This window comes from Ursus maritimus, unplaced genomic scaffold, assembly GCF_017311325.1.
Source record: "Ursus maritimus isolate PB19 unplaced genomic scaffold, ASM1731132v1 scaffold_17, whole genome shotgun sequence".
In the NCBI taxonomy this organism is placed as follows: Eukaryota; Metazoa; Chordata; class Mammalia; order Carnivora; family Ursidae; genus Ursus; species Ursus maritimus.
Genome location: NW_024424119.1, coordinates 28801863 through 28821281, shown reverse-complemented (window position 1 = coordinate 28821281; position 19419 = coordinate 28801863). Strand labels below are relative to the sequence as shown.

Sequence of the window (19419 nt, the reverse complement as noted above, 5' to 3'; positions counted from 1 at the left end):
AAGCTGTGAAGAACTCCACGGGGGCTTTCCCGCTCCTCCCCAGCAGGGTGGTAAGAGCTCCCCCCAGGCAGCTCCTCTCCTCCCCCTCTGAGGAGCAGGGGCGCTCTGCCGTGGCGCTCTGAGGCTGTCCCTGCTGGTAGCAGGAAGCCAGGTTGCTCTGTAAGGGACTTGAGCTTCGGGACAAGGCAGGCAGGGCAGGCAGGGGTATGGGAAATGGGAAAGCCAGGTAACATGGGCTGAGCTCGGTTCAAGACGGCAAAGGTTCTGTTACATGAAATCACTGACTCCAGCCTGTCCGCCAAAACCCTCTTTTGTCAAACTCCCAAGAAGTCCGCTACAAACCCCTATTCAAGGCACAGCGTGAATCTGGTAAGGTGACCCATGGTGGTTCAGGCCAGGGGTCCTGCCTCCAACAGGTGGCCGTTGGTTTTCAGGGGTTAGTGTGGATGCGGAACCTGCGTGGCCGATGACGAAATGGGACTGTCGAGTCTCAGGACTTTGTATTAAAAACGTAGAGGTTTGCTGAGTCTCTGTCTCATTCACAGAGTTATTCATTCCACATGTATTTCCTGAGGCCCTATTACGTGCCAGGTCCTTAGCTGACGCCCAGGGATACAGAAATGAAGAAATAAGACAGGGTGTCTACCCTTACATTGTTGGACTACAGGGACACCCAGACTCAGATATAGTGTGGTTGAAGGTGACACGTGGGACAGCAGAGGTGAGAGCAGAGTGCAGCATCCTGAAGGAGAAGTTAGGAATTGGCCAGGTAGGGTGGGGGGTGCAGGCAGGGCCCTCCAGGCGAACAGACCACCGGGACCAAGGCCTGGACGAACAGGTTACAAATGTTTACAGAGCCTGGGAAAACTGTGAGCATTTAGGTGTGGCTGGAAGAGAGGTCCTGCCTGTGGATCAGAATCACCTGCAGAGCTCTCATAACTACACTGTCTTGGACCTCACTCCAGACCCCCAGAATCTGAATGTCCAGGTATGCAGCCCAGAGGCAACTGTCCCCCCACCACTGCCCCACCACCACCCGCCAAGACACACTCGCAATTTTGATGCACAGCCAGGGCTGAGAACCACAGGAACATTAATTCTAACTAAGCATGATAGAACTTTCCAGAAATGGAAAGGTGTGTCAGCAGAAGCTGACTTAGGGGGAAGCGTGGGGTAGCAGGGACTCCTGCCCTAAATGGGGAAGGAGGTGAGGAGGGCTGGCTTTTTAAGTCCCTGACGGCTCAGGCAGCCCATGATTCAGTCTGCTGGTCATGGCTTGTGTCTTGTGGGGTGGCAGGTTGGAAGGGGTGAGGACAGAGAAGTGAGATTCATTCCAAGAGAGAAGCCAGACAGAGATGGGAGGGGAACATCTGTGAGAAGAGGCAAATTCCCCCATGCTGGAGGGGTGGCCATGGAGGGGAGCCATGGAGCTCTTCCAGGAGATGGTGACGTGACTGACAGCTCCCTAGACCTGAGCTGGAGACCTGGCTCGGCCACCTCCAGGCTGGGCAGCCCTGGGGACAAAGCTCTTCCCTCCTCTGTGCCTCAGTGCCTCCTCTGAGGAATGACTGGAAAAGCACACCCAGTAAACAGCAAAGGAAGTGCATGCTCCGTAGGAGCCAAGCCGGCAGCCTGCGGACAGGGACAGGACTCCGATACCAGGAACAGACCAGTTCGCATCAGGACCCACAGCCCAGAGAGAATTCTGTTAAGGACTAAGGGCAACCACAGCGGTTTGGCATGTCCTGCAGCCCTAGTCACCAGCCAACCAGGAAGCAGGTGGTGGGAAGGGGGTCCCAAGAAGAACGGGGCACTCTAGCACAATAAACTTATCAGTTAAGAGCGACACCCGCCACCACGCACCGAGGGCTGCCGTGGTCACAGGGCCATGTAACTCACACCAGTCTGGGATGTAGGCATGCTCATGGCCAACAGCCAGTAAGGGGCGGAGTTGAGCCACCCTGGTGGGACTCTGGTGTGCTCCAGTTCTCTTAATACCACTGAGGACAGGGGGGCTGGGAAGTCTAGGAAGGAAAGTGTTCGGCAGGGCCCCAGGGGCCACTGAGTCCCTCAAATGACTTTTCTCTTCTCCAGACCCTTGAGGCATGTATTCCTTACTTCCTCCCAGCTGCAGCGTGCTTGCATACCACCTACCCCGCGCCTGCGGCACTATGGCCCGAGGTCCTGACATCACCACTGCCTGACCTGGCAAAGCCACCCTGTTCCCTGAGCGTCTGCCACCACCTCCCATGCAAGGTTGTTGCAAGGATTAAATCAAGTCACGTATACACAAGCACCAGGCCCACAGCGGGTATCGAGAAATGCCGGTCCTCTTCCACCCCTTCCCTTTTTTGACACCTGTCCACAGCTGCGCAGCTTCAAGGCCTCTTCCACCAGAAAGCCCTCCCTGACCAGTCTCTGCCGCCATGATCATCTCATGCTCTCAAAACTCACTCCCCGCTCCCGCCCCTCTCGCAAGGCCACCACATGTTACTGACATCTCTGCCTGGGCTGGCCTCATGCCTAGCTGTGAACTAGTGCACTGGGGGGCAGCATCAGGCAAGAAGGCCCAAGGGACCACTGCTCTGTGCCCCGCTGCAGGTGCCCTGGACACACCAACCAGCAGGGGGGTGTGGGGGGGACCAGAGCTGTGGCACACAGGGTTACAACACTGCCCAGAGCAGCCAGCATCCCCATCACCGCCCAGGCCACCTTGAACCCTTGCCTCTTCCATCTCGGCTGCCCCAGAACTGGCTGTGATCCTAGGGATGAGCCTCTGCAGCATGGCCCAGGCCAGAAGCACAGGGCTGTGGCCTGAACCCTGAACCCGTGCTCTAGCCTCGCTCTGCCCAGGCACCCAAGGGCCAGACTCCTCCCCGGTCTGGACCTCAGTTTGCCCATCTGTACAAAGGGCAGTTTTCCATATACCTCTGTACAGAGAGAGGGGAACTTTAAGCGCCCCTCCCCTCTGCCCGGCACTAACAGACTACGGTTCTGTTCTGCCCCACCCAAACCTCTTGTCACCAGGGGTCTATAGCCTCTGCCTTATCCCCATCTCCTTGCTTTCTTTTATCAGAGATGAGTCTGTAAAATGTGCTAGACTGGTCGACGAGATTGCTGGGCTTCTGTGTTCAATGACTCAGACACTGCTGGCTGTTTTCATTAAAAATGGGCTCCTGCTGTCCCCACAGTCTGACTCAGTGTTTTCAAAACCACTTCCTTGTCTGGGCCACAGAGTACATTCCCAGGAGGGAGGAGGATACCCGCTGCAAGGATAGCCGCCTTTCCCATGGGGCCAGAAGGGAGCTCCTGGGAAGACTCTGCATCTCCCAGGAGTGGGGGCCCTGGCTTCTTTCCCAGAGCCCACAATCCAGAGCAAATGTGACACCAGCCACCATTCAGGGCCACTTCCCTCATGCCAGACACCGGCTGAGCCCTGACTCTGCACTGCTTCATGTGACCCTCCCAACACCCCCTCGAGACAGGACTCTGATTTGCATTTTATGGAGGAGTCGCTGAGGCTCGGAGAGGCTGAGTATGCTACCTAAGCCCACAGAGCCTGGAGGCAGGAGAGCACAACGTTTGCCTTGGACAGTCCTCTTGTGGCCACAGCACAAGGTGGCCCGGAGATAACAGGCATTCCAGGGCACTGGGGCTGTGGCCAAATGCCCCTGGCCAGGACTTTCCTGACCCCCCCACGTGAGCCCACAGTTGAAGCTGCAGATCTAAGAACAGAGATGTCAGGCCCGGGCACGCTCCATTAACTCTGGGCCCCTAAAAGCCGGCGAGGAGGTAGACTGCGGCAGCCAGTACTCACCGGGGCTTGAGTGTAGGTGACAGCTTCCAGGGTCTCAGCGACTCCCTCTGTCTCCTGAAGCCCGCTGGCCTCTCCTGACGCCTGTGTGGAGACAAATCATGCCAGCAGAGGGGAAATCACAGACGGTCACTCCTTTGGAGAAACTGCGTGTGTGTGTGTGTGTGTGTGTGTGTGTGTGTGTGTGTGTGTAAGAGAGAAAGAGATGGACAAAGCCAGAGAGAGGAACTGAGAGAGAACACATCTACAGTGGCTATTCTTTTTGCTGTTCCTTCCATACTTTATTGTGCATGTGGACAAAAAACTACAGTCAACATACAGTCTCTCTACCATGCCTACTTTCATTTTGTCCAGGTCCCTTCAATCTCTGCCAAAGGCACTGCCATGTGCATGGCTGTTATAGGAATGTTACGCTGGAGAACCGTGATGTTTGGAGAATGTCTTCCTATTGCTACCTTATCTTCATAATAAGCTGTCTGATGTCAGCCAGGGAGCCTGGGGGCCATCATTTTGTAAATAATACCTTATTCTAGGACTCTCGGGCAGCTTCTACTTTTCCAGTACCAACAGCAATGCAGAGGGAAGGGAATGAATATACGTAAGGTTTCCCTTTCTCCCAGCTTCATAGGACATGGCCTCAGGGAGAGCAAACATTCTTACAGAGCCAAATTCCATCTCTGAAGGGCGTTCCCACTAAATGGGCAGCATTTTTTTTCTAAATAAATGAAATCAATTTACTCTTTGCTTTGGGATTGACACCCCCCGAAAGAGAAACAGATGTGCTAGGAATATGGCAAGCTATGCTCACCTCTGACTTGTTGCATCAAGCTAAGGCTTCTGCCTGAAAGGCCTTTTCTTCCTCACCTGGCTGATACTGGCTTGTCATTGGTCAGGTATCAGCTCCTCCCTCACCTAACTCTGGTTCCTCTTCTTTCACCCTTGTGCCCCCACCCAACCCAGAGAGCTTGGGTTTGAAGACCTCCCAAGTTCCAGTCACCCCTGGCTCTGTCACTGCCTCTGGGCGTGTAGGTGTGCGTGAACAGCTTGAGGGCAGAGACAGTTGCCAAAGTATCTGATTATGTCCAGCATCCTCCAGGACTGTCACCTAGCAGGGATTCAGTAGATCCTGGGGGGAGGGAGGGAGGCAGAAGGGAAGGGGGGCGTGGAAGGACCCATCTTTCTTCCCTGCCTACCACTCCATCCCCAACTTAGGAACAGATTCCTTTGCCAAGCCTAAAAGCTAAATTTAGGTTCGTTTTTATAGGAATTTACACTCATGTCTTAGAGTTTTAACTTTGATTTTAGAATCCTGACACCCTTTCTTGGCAGGAAGTCTGGAAACCAGGCCACTGACTGCCACAGCCACAGAAGAACCTAACACCTTAGAAGAAACGCCACCCACCCCCAACCCCCACCCCCCACAAAAGAGATGACTGGAGCTCTTAAAAAAAAAAAAATTAAGCCAAAAAGCCCAAAATAGGACTTGAGGCAGCGCTTGACAAGTTGAGAAATTTTAGAGACTCTGTGACGTTGGGGAAGAGGAAATGCCTGGGCGTCCAGCCCTCCCTGGCCGAGGGCAGGGGAGATGGGGGCTCACCGAGGCTTCTTCGGCTTCACACATCTCCTCGGGGATCCTGGGGTCAGGGTGGACCATGAGCTGCTGTATGGAGCCCTGGGGAAAAGCACAGGGTCAGAAGCCACCACTTGCTCGTCCACGGCACAACCACTAGTGGCAAGCATGATTGTTCTTGTCCCGGAGACCACACCACCAAGTGAGAGGGCAGGTATGAGAATGTGCTGCCTGTGGCCACGACAGTGGAACAAGCCAGCTCCTGGACCGCTCTCGTTTCGGGGGACTCTCCCCAGGCCACTGTAATGTGAGCTCTGCTAGCTGGAGAAGCCCCTGGAGACAGATTCCCAGCGGCCTCTAACCGGTCCCACGTCCCCAGCCTGTCAGTGGCAGGCCCTAGGATGCCCGTCTCCCCTCTCCCAGAAAGTGCCTTTCCCCTGTAGCTCGAAGCTCCTTGGCTGGCAGGCCTCGTGTGAAGAAGAGCGGCCAGCCAGCCTCCCCGCCTCCCCTCCCGCCCCCTCTCTCCACCCCTGACAGTTCATTCTCCATGACGCTCCCAAAGTGAGTGTGGAAAAATTGTAACTGGATTTTAACTTCTTCAGATTCACGCACGGTCTCCCACTGTACTACAAGCAAACCAAACTCTGCCCCAGGGTACCATCTTTTATCAGCTAGCTAAGGTATCAGTAAGTATGTGTGCTGACGAGATGCATAACCACAGTAACAGGGATGTTCTTAGAATGGCTTAAACATGCATAAAAGCCTGTTTTGACAGGAAAGTTAGTTTTCTGCTGTTTTTTTTAGGGCACATCGTCCAAAAGGAGAGAGAGAAACGACTTCTCCCTCTGGCCTTCTAGCGTCCTCCACCTTTGCAGAAATTACTTGTATGCACGTGGCACTCCTCTCCAAAGGTAAACAATTGCTGAAGAAATAATAACCCTTCCTCTCTTTATAATGTCTTAAAATGCACACAGAGCTTTCACTCAGACCATCCCACTTGACTCTACCACTCCATGGCCTAGGTTTTCTCATCCTCACGTACAGATAAGAAGACCCAGAAAGGATCAGAGAATCCACGCTCTGACGTCATCAGGCTCAATTGGAAACAGGACTGGAATCTAGGTTTTGGGCTCCAGGACTAGTGCTCTTCCCACCCCACACACATGCCTCTTTGAGCTATAAGAACAAAATAATAAAAACAATTGCTTGTGTTGATTGCCCGGCGTCCAGGGGCCTCCCCGAACTGCAGGGCTTGGACTCACGGTGAATCTCTCCAGCCCCGTGGCTCCTGCATTGCCCACGAAGATTCCCGCACTGGGCTCAAAAGCCAAGGCCCGGGAGGAGCGCTGGAAGGGGACGTGGCTGTGCTCCTCGCAGTCCACGAGGAGGGTCACCTCCTCGCCCTGGATGATCACCGAAAAGCGGTTCCACCTGTGGGTCATCACGGGCACCAGGAAGGCAGCAGCCTCGTGGGACACGTGGGAGCCTGGTTCTGTGTAATAGAGGATGACCCGCTGGCGGCCATCCTCCACGCCCGAGAGCCGCAGGCCCAGATAGATGACCTTCTGGAAGGCATCAGTGATAGCAAAAAGCACACCGCCTCTGTCGCTGCTGGGCTTCACCGTGACGCTGATGGCAAAGTCTCTGAAGAAGGTGGGTGGGATGAGGGTCCTGGCTGGGCGGCCGACGTTGGCACCAGGCCCGAAGCTGTAGGCTGGGAAGCCACCATAGCCCGTGACGAAGGACACGGAGGAGGGCAATGGGACACCGATGAGCTCCGTGAGGTCCAGGTGGCCGTGGGAAGCCGACTCTGCAGAGAGGGAGACAGAGGCCACGGCTCACACATATATTCTACTATGCTTGGAAATGGGAAAGAAAGAAAAAGTCCCGAGTGAAATGGGATCCCTTGGAAATCCCACCGTAATTCCTTAATTACTGGTTTTCAAGCTTTTTTGACAATGACCCACAATGAGAAACGCATTTATATTGCAGCCCAACATGCCCATTTCAATAAACATGCATCTGTAACACCAAGACAATGTTCCATAAAACATTATTTACTTTCAATACTCACCAGGCACTCTGATATTTTCCTTCTGGGAATTCTTTTCCTCTTTTATTTTACTAAAAGCATGCCGGAGGGGCGCCTGGGTGGCTCAGTCAGTTAAGCGTCAGACTCTTGGTTTTGGCTCAGGTCATGACCTCAGCATCGTGAGACTGAGCCCCCGATTGGGTTCCATGCTCGGCAGGGAGTCTGCTTAGGATTCTCTCCCTCTCCTTCTGTCCACTCCCCTCAAATGAACGAACAGAATCTTTAAAAGCCTGCTGGCAATGATCCACTAAATTGATTTCATTACCCACTAAAAAGTCCTGACCTGCAGTTTGGAAAACATTTTTAAGTATGTCCTAGAATGTTCGCAGACTATATAACGTTCTCCCACCCATTTACAGATTGTTCCCCGTTTCTTTCTATAAAACTGGGTAGGTTTGTTTTGTTTGTTTTAAATGAGGTCTACTGTTGAAGTGCCCCAGGGTATGGGGGAAAGCTGGGACAAGGTGAAATGTTCCCAGACCTCAGGGCAGTTGAAATTCACATCATCATCATGATGGACTTTCCCTGAGTTCTTCTGTGCAGGGCTCTGCTCTAAACTTTTCACATACATTAGCTCATCTAATCCTTACAACAACTCTGTACCCTTAGCCTCATTTTACTTCAAGGAGAAGTGAAGAAATTTGCCCTGGTTCAAAGCCAGAGCATTGACCCCAGAGTCTGAGCTCTTATCTGGCTGAAATCCTAGGGCTCCTTTGTGGAGGCCTAGAAAGGCACCCAGGCTCGGTAGCCTTGATCTGCCCAACCCTGGTGCCCTGGGAGCAGGCTTTGGGCTCGCTTGCTGTGATGGGCACACATTCCCAAGGAAATGCCCACGATGCCAGCAGTGAGACAGGAAGGCAGCTCTTGGGGACAGGTGGACAGGACCCCTGCAGGCAGAACAATGGATACACAGGACACCTTGGCCTCAGAAGTGAAGCCAGATTCTGAGGACTCAGCCCAATGAGGAGGGCTGGAGTCAGTGAGGGTCAGAATTGATCAGGGTCCTTCCCCAGAGACCAAGGAGCAGAGCAGACCCCTGGGGACTGCCTGGGCTACAGCCAAAGGCCAGAGGACCCTGAGAGCCTGAGTGACCGCAGGGGACTTGGGTTTGTCTCCAGAGAAGACCCAAGCCATTCAAGGGCACTGCGAGTAAAGCCCCATCTGACAAATCCAGACTGCCTTTCAGTTTACCAACTTGTCCCTGTCTGATAACTAATTAGCCATGTGACCTTGGGTGAGTCATTTCACTGCTCCAAGGCTGTGTCTCCCCCTATGATATGGGCCCCATGAAAATGAGTAAAGGAGACCATCCGTATAACCCTGGTAAATATGGTGGTGATGCAATAACCATTCACTACTCTTCCCTTTGATTACATCCACTCAGCAAGCCCAAGAGTTTGACGGACAGGGGTCGCTGACCACACTGTGCTGACAAGGAGAGAGAGGCCTGGACACTCTGCCTCTGTGTTCTGAGCCCCCCACACAGAATAAAAATGTCCAGGTTTTTCATACATGATTTTACTTAGTTCTCACTGCAGCCCCGGGATTAACTGCCACTCTCCCATCCTACAGATGAAGAATGAATGCTCGGGAAGATGGAGTGACTCCCTGAGGTGACACAGTAAATGGCAGATGTTTTCAAGCCATGACTGGTCTGACCTCAGGCTGGTTCACTGCCTCAGTCTCTTAAGACGGGGGCTCCCTCCCAGGGGTTCTGGAGGGAGCTCGACCCGTCAGTCTGCCGTGCCAATGCCCCTTTAGCAGTGCGAGCGTACAACTGAATTCTGGGTGGCCCAGCAACTCAAACTTCCCTGGAGGATGGGAGAGAGAGAGATGCCCTGACTCCAGTGCCCCACCCCCGGTCCCCCAGAGAAGGCTGCACAACGTCAGCAGCCAGCCTGCGTGTGTATGTGTGTGTCACAAAATTAGTACAAAATATTTAGGACCTACCAAAAAGCATAAATGATAATAGGAGGCACATATTAAATGTTAAAATGGTCAATTTTAAGTATTTATATTTTGCCATGATTTTATTCCATTTTTTAAAAGATGTTATTGATTTATTTGAGAGAGAGAGCGAGCACAAGCAGGGGAGAGAGGGAGAAGCAGGCTCCCCACTGAGCAGGGAGCCCAACATGAGGCTCCATCCCAGGATCTTGGGATCATGACCTGAGCCAAAGGCAGACACTTACCCGACCCAGGCACCCCTATATTTTGCCATGATTTTAGACAGGAGTAATTAAATGAGAGGATTAAATGAAATAGTAGGAGATGCAGCATTGCTCAATCATGGTGGGAACCATCACCATCATCATCACCATCTTTGACGTTCAGGTTCTGAAAGGAATCTCAGAGGGCCCCTGATACAATCCCTACCCGAGATGTGTTCACCCCACCCTGTCCAGCACGGCAGCCACTTGCCAAGCATGGCTGTCGAGCACTTGAAATGTGGGTCGTCCCACCCGAGCTGGGCCACAAGTGTAACATACGAACTGGATTTCAAAGCCTTCCTTTGGACAAAGGAATGGAAGATATCTCATTAATCATGGTATATGGGTTACACGTGGAAATGATAATTGGGGGAAATACTGGGTTAAACAGAATATATTTTTCACTAATTTCTGAGGAATACGATGAAGAACAGGCACGTGTCCACCCCTCTGCTGGAGAAAGTACTGATGTGGCAGAAGCTCTCTGACGCTCTCCAGTCCTACTCCCCCGGCCACGTCCCAAAGGTGGCCTCTCTGAGGCCTGTGGTATGCACACGCCCATGCATGACTTCATATGTTTACTACATGAGCACGGACATGCCTGTCACAGAACGTGCCACCACCGTGCATGTCTCTAAACCTCGGATCAGTGTTGGTGTGCTGCGTCGACTCGTCTGACGCTTTTTTTTAAATATTACAATGTGTCGATTGGATATATTGCTAAATTGCAATCTGATCACCACCACAGCTTTAGCTAGCACCTCCCTCAACATCACATAACTATCTTTATTTTTTGGTGGTGGTAAGAACATTTCAGAGGCCACTGTGCCCACCAGCAGCATATTCTTACCAACATTCAGGGGAGGCAGGGAGAGGAGCTATGGGAGCAGGCTGTGGGGCTTTTCAACTAGAGCGATAATGTTTACTTCTTAAACTAAGCAATATTGAGAAGTATTCATTGCAGTACTGTTTATAAAACATGTCATGGAAAATATTTCACATTTTCGCAAAAAAATTACCCATCCTCAACAAAAGAGCAAATCTGATCAAGTCACCACTCTGCTGAGTAGCCTTCTATGGCCGTGCAGCCAGGGCCCTGGGTCTGGTCTGGTCTGCAGTCAGCGTCTAGGGCTGGGATGCTGCCTCCTGGCTTGAGAAGCCTTTGTGGTCCAGACGCAGCTGCACTCCCTGCTCCCGGGCATGCCCTGAGGCAGTCCCTGGAGAGCCCCAGGCTGTGGCAGGCCCTTCCCCTTCCATAGAAAGTATGTTCCCCTCTGCCGCCCACCCCATCTCACCCCACCCAGTTACTCTGTCAGAAGAACTCCTCATCCTTCAAGACTCAGCCCCGGCCTCACCTCCCCTGAAATCTCTTGCTTCACCTCCTGCACCCACATCCTCGTCCCCTCTGGAGGCTGCATTAGACACCCTCTCCGTACACATTGGGACCCTCTGTCATAGCCCTCAGCACACTGTTGGGTCACTCGGCTCTCTCCCCATTAGACGAGGAGGACAAGGACCACACCATTCATCTCTGCGTTCCCAGTATCCAGCCTAGTTCTGATGTATGAATGAATGAATGAATGAATGAGTGAATAAATGAATGCATGACTAAAGTCAACCCCCTCATTTTACAAAAAGGGTGAAAGGGAGATTAAAAGAGGGAGGGGATTGCTGGCTAGGAACTCAGAGCTGATTCTCCATCCAATGCTTTTCCTCTCCAGTTTGCAACTTGCATTAAAACAGGAATTAATTTTAAGTATGAGAAACCCCAGAAGGCATACATGAAAAGGTTGATAAATCTGGTTAAATTTAACTGCACCGAAATTTTTCAAGTTCTGCATAGCAACAAAAATTCCCAAACTGGTGTCAAATAAAATCCCAAACTGGGCAAAAATATTTGCTACATATATCACAGACAACAAACTAATTACCTTACATAGAAAACAGGAGAGCAATAGCCCCATGGAAAAATGGGAGAAGAATAGGGAAATTCTTTCCACCATAAAAAAAATTAAAATTGCTCTTAAACATGTGAAAATATACGCCACCTCTCTCAGGAGAGAAATACAAGTTAAGGCTACGAAGAGATACCATTTTCCCTCTCAGATTGGCACACATCAGGATGTCAGATAGTACGCTAGACTGGCAAGGGTGCAGGGAAACAGACCATCTCATGTGTTGCTGGTGGGACCATACCCTGGTCCAATGTCTGTGGGAGGCACTTTGACAATATTTATCAAAATTACAAGTGTACATGGGCTCTTTGATCCAGGAATTTACTTCTATGGATTTTTTAACAGATAAAGTTACATATGTGAAATATAAAGCACGTACAAGCATATTCATTGCAGCATTGTTGAAAATGTATCTAACTGTCCATCTCTGGGAATGGTTAAATAAATAGTAGTTTTGATATACCATGTAGCCTTTAAAAAGAGTGATTCCTTAGGTACTAATACAAAATAATCAACAAGATGTATTAGGTAAAAACAGACCAAAAAAGAGGGTACAGAGCAGAATCATTATCAGTTAGAAATACATATATTAATACATATTTATATATATTTAAAATATATTTATATATATTTAAAAATATATGTTAGAATATTTCTAGAAGGATACACAAGAAACTGGGACTAGAGATTGTCTCCAGGGAAGGGAGCTGGTGGGTGGGGAACAAGAGACTTTCTTTTCTCTAGATACTCTTTTGTACTTCTTGAAATTTTATACCATATACATGGTGTGAAAAAGACATTTCCATATTTTAAAGACATTAACTCCTTCCATCCCCTTTTAGAAATTATAAAACCTTCTCTCCTTGTTTGTCCTCAGATATGGCCTGTCTCTGGAAAGAAAGGGGAGAGAAAGAGTGAAAAGACAAGAAACAGAAATAAAAGCAAACACCCCACTGAGATGCTTCTTCTCCCCTCCCGGTTTAAAGATAAAAACAAAATCAAACCAACAGCACCCTGCTGACAGCCCTGCTCTCTTCTTCCCTGAAGCTCTTCCTCCAGGTCCACTGTCCCCCCTCCTGAGAAGAAGGGAAGCCCCTTTCTGGTGGGCTGCTCCAGCTTTGGAGAATGTGCCCTTCCAGGGGGACTAAATGGGCGGAGCTCTCACGCAGCCAGTGGCTGGCTTCCAAGTAGTGTCCCCACGGTTTCGGGGACAGGTGGGGGTTCAGGGGACCTGGAGGCAGAGGCCAAGAGGCCGGGAAGCCGGTTTAAACCAACCCAGGGCTGCCATGGCTGGTCCAGCCCAGGCTTCCACGTGGCAATTCTGGGAATCCTTCAGTCCTCAAAGAATTCTGCTTTAAAAAAAAAAATCGCAAATCTATCCAACCGCCTTGTTTTATAGATAGGAAAATAGATGGTCAGAGGGAGTTCCATGACTATAAGCCACAGGCAGGAAGTGGCAGATGAGCCCCGGGCAAAGATGGACAGAGGGGAGGTGTGATTCTGCCATGCTGCCCCAGCCCCTCCGGGCACTGGCGGCGGGTCGGCCATCTGGAGAGTGGGCAGAGAAAGCCACCTGCAGAGGAGAATTCTTGGCACTGGACAGAGCTGGGTTCGGATCCAGACTTTGCCATTTACCAAGTGGGCAGTCTTTGGGTGGATGACTTAGCGGGATGTGGGATATTCCGCCCATCTCACATGTGGGAAGCAAATGAAACGAGGGGTGGGAAGTGCCAATGCTCGGCAAATGGTAGTGACTGGTATTCGATTTGACTGAAAGGTATAAGCTTAGCAAAAAGCAAAGTCGGCAAGGAGAACCCTCCCTAACCGCCCCCTGCCCTCCTGCCGCCCAGGCCCCAACTGTGTGAGGGAAGACAAGTGCGCAGGAGCCTGGCCACTGGCCTTGTTTCCGCTGGGCTGGCCACAGAGAGAGCCAAACTACAATCTGCAGGAAGCCCAAGTCAGCCCAGCTCTGCTCTCAGCAACCCCTACCTCCCTCCAAACGCAGTGTCCCCTGGCGTGGCGTGGTGGGGAGCGACCCCTGGCCTGGAGTGACCCATGCTCGGGGCTGCGCCCGGGCCTGCTGGCTGATTTCCCCTTGGCTTCTGCAGGAGGGCCACCTGCTTGGGCGGCCACCAGGGAAGGGAGAGAAGCCAGGGAGCCAAGACAAACAGGCCCAGCAACTTGGTCCATAGGCTTGTCCTGGGATGGCTCTGTGCTGGGTGGGAAGTGGGAGGGTGGGGATCACAGCTGGTGGGAAGACGGAGGGGGCAGTGCTGATGGGGGCTGGAACTCTGGAACTCTCTGGCCTCAGGAACCTCGGAGCCCTTCGTGGGAGGGGGCCACACTTCTCCACAGATAATAACACCTATTCTCATAGGACAGCCGTGTAACTTGAGTGAAGTAATATATCTAAAATGCCTAGCACAGGAAGTGCCAGGCTCAGAATCTGAGGCCCCAGTGAAGGTGCGCAAGAGCAGACTCAGGCTCCACATCTAGCAGGGACCTCAGTGCGGGCTCGTCCACCACCTGGAGTTAGGTCTAAGCTCCCTCCCATTCCCACGATGCTAGGTCCACCAGCCCAGGGGGCCCTCCAGGCACGGACACAGCCATGGGGCAATGAGAGAGGCCCGGGGTGGGGCGGGGGGTGCAGGACCCTTCAGTTGAGTCCCAGCTCTGCCACTGACTCCATCTGTGCTCGTGAGCAAGCTGTTCTCCATCCCTGACCTCAGTTTTCCCACATGCACATCAAGGAGTCAGACAACATGGACCCTCGGAGCCATAGCCATATAGACATATTCTAGGCATCTTCACTGCCTTCCAAATACCTCCTGGAACTGACTCTGACTTCGGTCTTCATCTCTCACTTCATTAATACATAATGATAGCTTCAGCTCCAATGGGGATTTCTCAACCCACTTTACCAATCCATGAATTGATAACGTTGATAAAGTCGCCATATTCTGCCTGTGTGACGCTGGGGATACGATGCTGAATCTAGAATGCAGGCACTCAAGAAGCTCATGATCTAGGTGTCTTGGTTAGCAGTCATCCATTCATGCTACTTACAAGCTCCAAAGCCTTCCATGGCTCCCTAGTGCCCACAGGATCAAGTCAAAATTCCAGTGAAGACACCCTCTGCTTCATCTCTTCATTCTCCCCCCGCCCCCATCTCTGTCTCTGCGCATGCTGTTCCTTCTATTCCCATCTTCTCAGAGTGGAATCATCTAAGAAGAGACCCACCCTCCCACTTCCTGCCCTTGCTCAACTGTGCTCCGAGACCCCAGAGCCCTCCTCCCCCCTATATACAGAGCCACAGCATCAATCCCTCCTCTAAATACTCAATACCAGTGCCGTGGCCTGAGGAAAGGGGCCAGATAGAGGCCCCTGTGCCGCAAGTCCTTGGTCCAGGCTCCTAAGCACAGCTCTGGGCAGCCCCTCCCGAGGGCACAGGGAGGTGGCATCAGATGGCTTTAGAGATGGACCAGGCAGAGGAAAATCTGAACAGTCGGTCACTGCAGGGTGCAACTTTCCTCCCAGGTGTCCAAAACCAGTTTCCATGGAAACTAGGGCAGATTCCTAGCGATGAAGAAACAAACAGGGCAGGGTTCAGGTTTTCCTTCCACAGAGACGACAGCAACCTGGCCAGAGGAGGTGAAGCACAGGAACCCTTCCCTCCCCTCTTCGCAGCCACAGACTCCAGGACATCTGGCATCTCTCTTCCCCAGCCAAGCCTCGGTTTCTCCTTCTGTGTAATGGGCTGGTTCAGCCCTTCCATCTGTGGGGTGCTGAGGCAGTGCCCAGGGCTAGTCCGGGCTTTGGAGCCTTGCCTCCCTAGGGAACTGTATTTGGCTTCGCAAAGCTCCATCTCACAGATGATCATCTGGGACCTGCGCCCAGTGCTCGCGCTTGTTAGCATTTAAGGCCGGAAGGAGCTAAGGAGCGTTCCTCTGGCTCTAGGTCAACTAGGGCTGCAGAGAAGCCAGACAGGGAGGGAGGCTGAGGACACCCCAGGATGATGCGTGCAGCGGCCCCTGGTGGCCAGAGGGAGACCTGCGCTTCCATGAAACCCAAGGAAGGTTTCCCAAGCTGCAATTGGGAGGGACACTCACTGCCTGTGCCTGGGGAAACTGGGAGGACAGGGATTGCAACAACAGAACCAGAGTCAGAGGTCTGGGAGGGTCCCAAGAGAGCAGGCCTGAGGTCAGGCAGGCTACTGTGGCCAAGCCAGGCTTAGAACTTAGATGCCTACCTCCTATCCTTTTCACTTTTCCTGTTCTGGCTGCCTGGGAAAGCAAAAGGTGCCCCCGCCCCACATCTCTCATTCCACTTGTGGCTGTGAAGACCCATGGGACACTTTCGTCAGCTTAAAAGGGGACCCAGGACTTCTTTAAGCTGGTTAGTATATTCCACTAGAGACAAGGCTCAGGGGGTCCAGAGGACCCCAAGTTGCTGTGGCCTGGGGTTGGAGCCAGTAGGCTAAGGGAGTGTAGGTAAAGTGGGGGTGACTACCCTGAAAGTCCCAGCAGGGCCCTCTGCACTTAGGTTCTGGGGAGAAAGGAGTTCCCCAATACCTCTTTTGCTCCAGCAGCATAAACTGGGGAGCCTCAGAGAACCAAGTGTCCCTCCTCTTGCTCCTTCTCAGGCCATCCTGCCTGGGAGGGAGACATTTGTTCATCTTCTTAGGACTACTCTTTCCCTTCCCTTTGGATACCCCTACAGGGACATGGCCCCTGAGGACTCTGGGTTATCAAATCAGACCTCCTGGCCCGTGGCTTCCCTTCCTCTCACTTCCCCACAGAGACAGGAAGCTGGGAGTGCAGCAAGCCACAGACTATGAAGGAAGAGTACAGCTCACCATCTGGAGAAGGAGTTTCCTCCACCTCATACCCATCAAAAGGCCATGTTCAAGGGTTCTGTGTGCACATGTCCGCTGCTGGGGAGTCTGACCCTCTCATGACAACTCTGACCACTGCTAGACAGTCTTTAGTCTTTAGACCTCTTTCTCCTGATGGACTGAGGTGGTCTCCCTTAGCTCGACCCCGCCAGGCTGAGCCCTTCTCTGCACTCTGGGACCACACACAAGTCGGCCTTGACTTTTGCATCATGGCCTCTCAGAAACATGGGGGGGAGGAAAGGGCCAGCCTGGGAGGCAGACTGCCACTAGCTCAATATATGATCTTGAGCAATCCCTTCTCTTCTCTGAGCCTCAGGATGACGGTTTCCAGACGCCCCTGCCAGGCCTGGGAGTCTCCAATCCTGCGTCCTTCTCGTCTCTGTCTATTTTCCAGTTTCTCCAACCACTCTTCACCGTCCGTTCCTCCAGCCCACAGCCTTCAGGCCTGGAAGGAATGACTCCAACAGGGAGCAAGACAAACCCAGCCCTCCCTAACAGACTTCCTCGTCTTTGGGCAGCACAGCCTGGCCAGAGGCATGGAGTGCTGTGCCCAGGAAAATGTCTCAACACTGCCTGCGAGGAAGCATCGCCCCACCCAGGCTGGAGCCCACAGAGGCTCCCGGCTCTACCGGACTCCCTTCCTGAGGAAAAGGAACACAACAGAATTCATGCTGCATGGGATCCAACTGCACCCAGCAAAGATGCAAGAGGTTCTTAGAAAAACCTGTCACCCAATGCATTTCTTAGAAAAAGAACCATTTTCCTGCCAGGGGAAAAAAAGTCCTGGATCAACTTAGAAAGGAGACCTGGGCTTGGCAACAATCAAAGACCTCATTTTTCTGAATTACAGAAGAGCATTTTTCTACATGTAAACTTAGAACGCCTCCTTCCCTTTTCCGGTTTTCATATATAGCATAGGAATTTCATGCTCAATGAAGTTACTGTGTGAGCCCTCCTCCCTCTCTTTCTCTCTCTCGCTCTCTTGCTCTCTCAGGCCTTTGGCCTAAACCGAGAGAAGGATGGCTTTGAAGGTGCCTGGACGTGGGTGGAGTCAGACCAGGTGTGGGCACTGTGGCCTGTCTGCCCCACCCACCCGGCGGGAAGGAGAAGTCATCCCCCACCCAGCACCCTTTCTGGCTTCCAGAGCATCCCCTCACCTGAGCGCCCCCCCCCCCACCAGAGGGGAGGCAAGGCATGATCATTCTCTCATTCTCTCATTTCAAAGAGGAGGAAATCAAGCCCCAACCTACCTTCAGGAGCACTGAAGACTCAACACTGGGCTCTGCCCATTACAAGCCACGGCCTCCTATGCTGCCCTTGGGACTCCTCCAGGTATAGCTGCATACCTCTCTGTCCCCACGGTCCCCACCCATCCCTCCACCCAAACACCCTCATCTCTCTGCATTCTGCTGGTGGCCCCTTCCCTCTCTGATATAATGACACACGGGCTTCTAAGCATAGACCATGCAGACCCATCTTAGACTCCAGTGCTGGCAGAGCCTGGCAAGGATGGCCTATGAATGAAGACAAGAAAGAAGGACGTCGGGGCGCCTGGGTGGCACAGTGGTTAAGCGTCTGCCTTCAGCTCAGGGTGTGATCCCGGCGTTATGGGATCGAGCCCCACATCAGGCTCCTCCACTATGAGCCTGCTTCTTCCTCTCCCACTCCCCCTGCTTGTGTTCCCTCTCTCGCTGGCTGTCTCTATCTCTGTCAAATAAATAAATAAAATCTTTAAAAAAAAAAAAAAGAAAGAAAGAAGGACGTCAGCAGCAAAGATTTACTGTGGGCTTGCTGCATGACAGGCATGGTTCAACGAGCTTTCCATGCATCATTTCACCTTCCTACCGACTCTCTATGAGGTAGATAATATTATTATCCCCACTTTATAGGTTAGAAAACTGAGGCTTAGAGAAGATCATGACCACTCTAAGGCCATGAGGATAATTAACGGTTAAAGTCAGGATTCAAATCAGAATGGGTGGTACAGCACAGCGTGAAGGTTCTAGCCCTAGCCATACATCAGAGTCATGCAGGGAGCTTCTAAAAAGACAGAGGTCTGCCCCTCCTGCCCCTCCCGCCTGGCCCTGGGGACCCCAGTGTCTTCCAGGGTCTAGTCTGGGTAAGTCTAATGCCCTCTCCCAGCAGGCAGCCACAGGTAAGTGTTACCCCTCTCCCCCAACCCCAAGCTTGGCTATCAGACGGAGCTGGGCTTGAGTCCTGAGTCTGCCACTAACCCGTGCATGGTCTTGGGAAAGCCACTTCACTCCTCTGAGCTGTACGGAGGGGCAGCAACAGAACAGAGTCAACGTGAGAACAGCCAACACAACGAGGGCCGTGCTCAGCAGAGGGCTGGCACATCTGAAAACTCAGGACCCACCGTGGGTCCTAGCTAACTCGACCGGGCCATCTCTGGGCCCGGGGCTCCCATGCTCTCCTCAGCCAGACTCCACTGTTAGCCAGTAAAGAATTAATAATATAATTGGATAAGTTAGCCCAGCAACTAAGGAACTGAAGAGTTTAGCCTGGAGAGAATATATATGATGACTCCCTCATTCTGTGACCCAGGTCTGCTCACACACACACACACACACACACACACACACACTAACCCCTTGGACTAGGCAGAAACCGGCTCCGGTGCAAGAGCCATGTGCAAGTCTCAGGGAGCACGCAGTGGGTCCTGCTGTCTTGCTGCGGTGAAGGTTTTTCATTCACAAAATTGTTCCAGAAATCTGGGTACACAGCCACCTCAGGGACCATGTGCACCAGGTGGCACATGAAGGCCAGCAGGTGTGGGCAGGCAGGAGCATCTGGGAAGAGTTTTCTAATCAGCTCTTCTCGATGTATGGACCTTCCTTTTCCATTTGGGGAACAAAGACTCTTT

The 19419-nt window shown here is 52.2% G+C and overlaps 1 protein-coding gene across 4 annotated transcripts in view; it reads right to left on the bottom strand.

Annotated features, from left to right (window-relative positions):
- The window catches only part of COL15A1 (collagen type XV alpha 1 chain), a 100905-nt gene that overhangs the window by 57847 nt on the left and 23639 nt on the right, over positions 1–19419 (bottom strand). For all 4 annotated transcript variants that reach the window (XM_040631657.1, XM_040631658.1, XM_040631656.1 and 1 more), the window contains exons 3-5: positions 6647–7194; positions 5412–5486; positions 3818–3898 (exon numbers count right to left, since the gene is read on the bottom strand). In XM_040631657.1, the coding sequence (XP_040487591.1) occupies positions 3818–3898; positions 5412–5486; positions 6647–7194 (704 nt within the window). The remainder of the gene's footprint in view (positions 1–3817; positions 3899–5411; positions 5487–6646; positions 7195–19419) is intronic.